The sequence below is a fragment of the Otolemur garnettii genome, unplaced genomic scaffold, assembly GCF_000181295.1.
Source record: "Otolemur garnettii isolate 467f Iridium unplaced genomic scaffold, OtoGar3 scaffold00134, whole genome shotgun sequence".
Classification (NCBI taxonomy): domain Eukaryota; kingdom Metazoa; phylum Chordata; class Mammalia; order Primates; family Galagidae; genus Otolemur; species Otolemur garnettii.
This window is the reverse complement of record NW_003852529.1, coordinates 5,230,225-5,236,338: the sequence shown is the minus strand read 5'-3', so window position 1 is coordinate 5,236,338 and position 6,114 is coordinate 5,230,225. Positions and strand designations below refer to the sequence as shown.

Sequence of the window (6,114 nt, the reverse complement as noted above, 5' to 3'; positions counted from 1 at the left end):
TGGAGACTGCTCCTTATTCTGGAGCTTTGGACTAGGCGAGGGGGTGGGACTTCAGACATTCGGCCGCGCTAGGCGCCCCCAGACAGGTGAACGGGCAGGCAGGCGCCAGCACGGCACTGGCCAAAGAGGCCGCCATGCGCACATACACACTCATACGGAGAGCCTCAAGGCTGCCTCCGGCCCCAAACCAGTGCAAACGACTTAGTGCAAATTGAATTCAGGGGGTGAAGGGGACGGAGCCGGAGGGGCTTGAGTCTCTCAAGCAAAGAAAAAATAGGAAAGACAGAAAAAGGAGAATTCATAGGAAAGGGTGAAGAAGGACAGAGGAGGAGGTGTGGGAGGGCTGTTGCGCCCGAGATGGTGTGGCAGGGGGTGCCATGCAGATGGAATCGTTCCGGTGGGGTGGGAGTGTTGCGGGTGCTGCTTTTGATGGTGTCTGTCGGGTCGGGTTGGTGACATCTTGTTCCTTCAGCTCTACCTGCAGATAGCAACATGATGTATGGGTGGGGGCAGAGTGGGAAGCTTCCAGAAAGGATACCCAAGCTCACCTTTGGAGCCGGTTCCTGAGTGGGCAGTGTAGTGGTTCTGGAATGCAGCATGTGCTTGGTTCAGAGCTAGACAGACTTGAAGAAGTCCCGGGTTCCAAGGCCCAGACATGAGCTGGGTAGCACCATTTCTGTGGGTTGGAAGAGAGTGAGGCCCCCATTGCTTGGCCCCTGCTGTCCCCCACCCTGTGCAAGGCAGGAGGGTCTCTCACCTTGTCATCTTGTGGGATCTAGGGGTCCAGAGAGCAGCAGTTGTGTGAAGACTCCAGTGGCAAAGTAAAGGAACAGACCCGCTTCTCATTACAGCATCCCTGCCATGCCAGCGCGAGTGTCCTAGAAGACAAAAGATGAGGGATAGTGAGAGGATGACTCAGCCAGGTGGCCTGGCCAGGCTAGTGCCTGGTCCCCAGGAAGAGTGACATGCTCACCAGGAAGGCTGGACGGCAACCTTTCTGTCCTCGCCGTCACACCGGACCATGTCATATCCCTCCAACATGTCTGACCTGGCGTCCTGGCCTTCAGCAGCTGGCGGGAACATCCACCCCTACTGGAGACTTGGCTGTGGAGACAACAGAGAAGTTGCTGGTTGGGTGGGAAGGTGTGTGTGGTGGGTGGAGGACAGGTTGGGTAGACACTCACCCTCATCACCAGTGCAAGCACAGAGGCACCGATCACTGCTCCGTCGCTGCCCACGAGGCCCACCGTGGCCTCGGGCTCTGGAGTCCAGTGCCCATGGCTCGCCACCTGGCAACTACTCTTCTCCCCTGCCTGTGCCCAACCTCACTCCTGAAACTCTCATTCTCTCTGCCCCTCCTGCCTCGCCTAGTCTGGCCTCGCCCATGCCCTTGACTCCCGTGGGTGTTGTACTGTCTGCCGTGCCAGGCCCAGGTGCTGAGTGGTGAGGGTGTACAGGGTCTAAAAGTCCACTGTGGGCCCATTCCACGTCAGCTCCTGGGCTGCAGTGCCTCATGGGAACAGTGTGCTTGTAGCTGGGCCTGCTGCAGCCTCCTTGCTGCGTTATCTCTGAGCCCGCCACAAGCAGCCACTGCTCCCTCCTGGTGATGTCCTGCGTGTACTGTGCACTGCCCTTCTTTCCCGCTCTCCGGCCCTCAGGGCTCCAGCACAACCTCAGAAGGCTCTACTGGAGCCACTCCTGTGCCTTCTACTAAATGAATTGCGGTGGGTGTGGTGGCGGCTGGGGACCCCCTCTGTATCCTGTGCCCCATTTCATCCCCATCTGCCTCAGGCCTGGCATGTGATAGATCTCACTGGCAGCCTCTGCCTCTCCTGTCCTGCTCTCTTGAAGTGCTCCTTCTACCTGGGATGGGCCTGTGGCCCCCCAGCCTTGTCCACTCTCGGCTCCCCCCGAGAAGATGTCACCTTTGCTAACTCTCCTGCCTTTGCCCTGCCACACTTCTGGGAGGATAGCCTCTTCCCTCCCTGGCCCTCACTCCCCTAAACCTCTTTCTGGAAGAGGAGAGGGTGAAGCAAGGGCCAGGGATGGAAAGGGGACTCACCTGCCCAGTAGAGTGGTGTCCTCACCTGCCCACTGCTGCCAGCTACACCTCCACTGCCCAGCCCTGAGGCCACACCCTGCCCAGCAGCTCCCCTGGTCCGACCAGCCGCCACGTCCTGTAACCAAAAGTGACCGGGATGAATGTCTGGCTTCCCCTTCCTCTCCGACCCTGGCTCAGGCCCTTCACTCTCAGACTGATGTTGCCCTGCCCCTTGACCGTCCCCGCCACCCTTCCATGCTTCTTCCACTCTATCCAGTTTGCCTGAGCCAGCCCCTCCACCCTCACCACTCTCGCCAGACCCCAGACGGCCAAGGTGCTCCTTGGCCTCTCCAAACTCTCCTCCTGCACCCCATCTTCCCCAGTTTCCCCCGTTACCCCCACCCCCCACCCCCTCCCTCACCCTGCTCTCCCTGGCCCTAGCCAGGGCTTTTTCTAATCGGAGTGGCCCCGCCCAGAATTCCCGCCCCTGCCCCTCCAGCCAATTGGAGCAGGGACCTTTCCTGGGCCCCTGCAGGGCCCCCTCCGCCCCCGACTGTTCCAGCGCACGTCCCTCTCACCCTGCACCCTCCCGGAATTCTACAGGCGAGGCCCCCCAGCCCCTCCTTTGGCACCCCCGGACAGGACCTGGCGCTGTTCCCAAAGTCTCCCACTGGGTCGAGAACTTCTCTCCGCCAGGCTGTTGGTTCCCCGCAGGGGTCACTTGAGTGTGCTGCTGCCTGTCCACTGGTGTTGCACAGGCAATTTGCCCATAGTTGGGGTCCTGGCTGGGTGTCCCCAGGGACTTGGAGGAGACAAAAGCCACTTTCTTCACCCACTGTGGCTGAGATGTCACATTTGCTATAGGGGGCCCTAGAGGACTTGTGGGGAGTACTTGTATGGGATGCTGCTCATGGAGAGTGGGACTTAGGGCTGAGCTGGGCTGTGGGAAGCCCTGGGATCCCACTGGGCTGGGTTCCCCGCTGGCGGGTGCAGTGCCTGCTCCCAGCCCGAGTCTCATCCATCTGGCCACACTTTTTCTAGCCACAGCGGCTTCCACAGGCGGGCTCTCCACAGCTGGCTGCAGCACCCAGGTCCCCTCACCGCTACTTTCCTGGCAGTCTGGAAACAGAACACCGCCAAACTTCATGACTCCAGGACGCACTCTGGTGACCAGTCCTCAGTGACCTTGCAGCTCTGCCCGGCTTCCCGCCTGGGGCACCACATTCCCGAATGGAATAGAGAGCGGAGAGCTAGCTTCCACTGCCTTGGCCACACCAGCCATCCTGTTCCCTGGGTGACCATGTTGGCCTCTCTCTATAGTGGGAGTGTTGTGGCCCCACGGGCCATAGGATTTGCCCACCAAATCTATGGGGGAGAACCATGTGAATGTCCCTAGAACCCGATGGCTGAAGGACCCAACCCCTCTGCTCCCAGTGCTCCACAAAGTTCTGTGTGCCTGCCTACAAAGCACTAATCCCAGCCTTTGTCATGGGCGAACCCCAGCTTTACTGTGCAAAACTCTCAAGATTTTGCTATGGGTGAATACCTAAATTAGGGTGCATGTACATCACCACATTTTGCTGTGAATAGACCCCAGCTTCAGCAGCCTCTGAGCTGTGGTAAGTCTGCGCTGCCGCCCCGCGGCCACTTCCATCTCCACACACACAACTGACTGCGCCATCCTGGGAGGGAGAGCGACTGGTTTCCCAGTGATCCTGATTTTGAAGGGGAAGACTCCAGAAATATTCATCTGCTAGGCAAGGTAGTCCCTGTATTCTCCTTGTTCCTGCCGGGTGCTTGGTGGGAAGGATCCACACCTGATCCTCAAGCTGGACTCTGAGCAGTGCCAGGCATGTGTACACACTGGCCAGTGTGGTGATCCAGGAGCATGGTGGAGTCAGCTCAGCTGGTAGAGCACACTTAACTCAATCATGCCCTTCCTTCACTGATTCCCAGATATGGGTGTCTACAGTGCTCTTCCAGGTGTCAGAGCTGAAGATAGAAAGACTCCACCTTAGAATTGAGAGGCAACAGCTGGCAGCTCTTTAGCATCTCAATCTCTCAATTAGCATCTCAAACCTGAGTTGAATGGAAATGTTAATGCTGGTGCTTGGGGTGGAAGCTCCAAGTGTTCACCTGGGAAGCAGATGTCAGTTGATTGTAGGGCTCAGAATTTGGGGGTTGTCCTCGGTGAAGTCAGCACTCAGTTTTAGTGGCATATGCTGCCATCATGTCTGATACATGGGACTTGAGTCCTACACCATGACACTAAAGTCCTCGGAGGGATACCCGTAGCCACTGGGCTATGGATACGCCAAACCTGAAGGCTTGGAGTGGCTCACACGAGCATCCAATTCCCCAGTGACCCTCGTGAACCACTGCGGCGCGTGGTCTGGGAGACTCGGGACACCGCCACGGGCGAACCCCTAGCCCCGGCAGTCTGCGAGCTGTGATGTGTGTGTCTGTGCTGCCACCTCGCGGCCACTTCCATCTCTATGCCCACAGCTGACTCTATGCCATTCCAGGAGTGAGACAGACTTGCTAGTTTTGGAGCCAGAGATCTAAGGGGAATCCTCCAGAAATGCCCATGTGATAGGCATGGTGTCCCCAGGCACTGTGCCTGCCATGGACCCTGGATGAGGTTTTCTCTCTCAACCAATATCCCTATCATCCAGGAAACGAGGACCCCTCATTGTTCCCCAAGTATTTCCTCACTGCCCCATCCACCTTCAACAGTTCACCCTGGGGTGAATTAGATGGGTGAGCTGGAGTGGCTCCCATGAGCATCCTATCCTCTGACTTTTGTGAACCAAAGCGGCACGTGGTCTGGGTGACCCCAGATGCCGCACGGGCAAACTCTAGCCCCTGCAGCCTTTGAGCTGTGATGTGTGAGTCTGTGCTGCCGCCTCGCGGCCATTTCCATCTCCACGACCACAGCTGACTCTGCACCCATGCCTAGAGTGAAATAGACTTGTTGGTTTTGGAGCCTGAGATCTAAGGGGAAGATTCCAGAAATACCCATGCGCTAGGCAAGGTAGCCCCCAGGCGCTGTGCCTGTCACAGACCCTGAGTGAAAGTTCTCCCTCTAGCCCAGCATCCCTATCATTCAAGAAATGAGGACCCCTTCCCAAGTATTTCTTCTCATCAAGCCCCTCCACCTTCAGCAGTTCACCCTGGGGTGAATCAGATGGGTGAACTGGAGTGGCTCCCATGATCATCCTATCCTCTGATGACCCACGTGAACCTCTGCGGCACGTGGGCTGGGTGACCCGGGATGCCACCACGGGCGAACCACAGCGTGGCAGGATCCGAGCTGTGATATGTGAGTCTGTGCTGCCTCCTCGTGGCCACTTCCATCTCCACACTCAGACGATTCTGCCATCGTGGGAGTGAGATAGATATGCTCTTTGTAGAGTCCAAGATCTAAGGGGAAGACTCCAGAAATACTTGTGCCTTCCATTCCACTGGTTCCCAGGATTCTTGTTTTTGCTGGAGGCCCTGTGGGAAAGGTCTAGATGCTAGACTCTAGAGCAGCGGTTCTCAACCTGTGGGTCGCGACCCCTTTGTAACAATCAAAATACATCGCGGCATTAGGAAGGTTGAGAACCACTGCTCTAGAGAATGGGCTTGAGTCTTTTGTAGTCCCAGTCTTAACTCCCCCAGGACATGGGATCTCTCATTTCTGAAGTCTCGGCTTTCGTGTCCCACCTTCAATTCACGTTGCAGCATGAGACCTGAGCCTAGCAGTATGTGGGCTGCAACAGAGCCAAGGTGGTCTAGTGGCAAATGCATTTTCCGGCACATATGAGCACATCTGGCAGGTGTATAGATTCCAGAGCACCTTTCAGGGGATAGGACCCAGCCTGCAGAACACACTGACCCTGTCATGCTCTTCCTTCACTGATTCCTAGGCATGGTGTCTGTTGCGCTCTTACAGGTGTCAAAGCTGAAGAAGGAAGACTGACTCCACCTTAGAACTGAGAGGCAACAGCTGGCAGCTCTTTAGCATCTCAATCTCTCAATTAGCATCTCAAACCTGAGTTGAATGGAAATGTTAATGCTGGTGCTTGGGG

General features: G+C 56.9%; 1 protein-coding gene across 1 annotated transcript in view; it reads right to left on the bottom strand.

Annotated features, from left to right (window-relative positions):
• Positions 1–974: 974 nt before the first annotated feature.
• The window catches only part of LOC105887839, an 11,899-nt gene continuing 6,759 nt past the window's right edge, over positions 975–6,114 (bottom strand). Inside the window, 5 exon segments of the mRNA XM_023518298.1 lie at positions 975–1,104; positions 1,185–1,676; positions 1,679–1,760; positions 2,088–2,177; positions 2,763–2,899. Of these exon segments, the coding sequence (XP_023374066.1) occupies positions 1,025–1,104; positions 1,185–1,676; positions 1,679–1,760; positions 2,088–2,177; positions 2,763–2,899 (881 nt within the window). The 3' untranslated portion in view covers positions 975–1,024.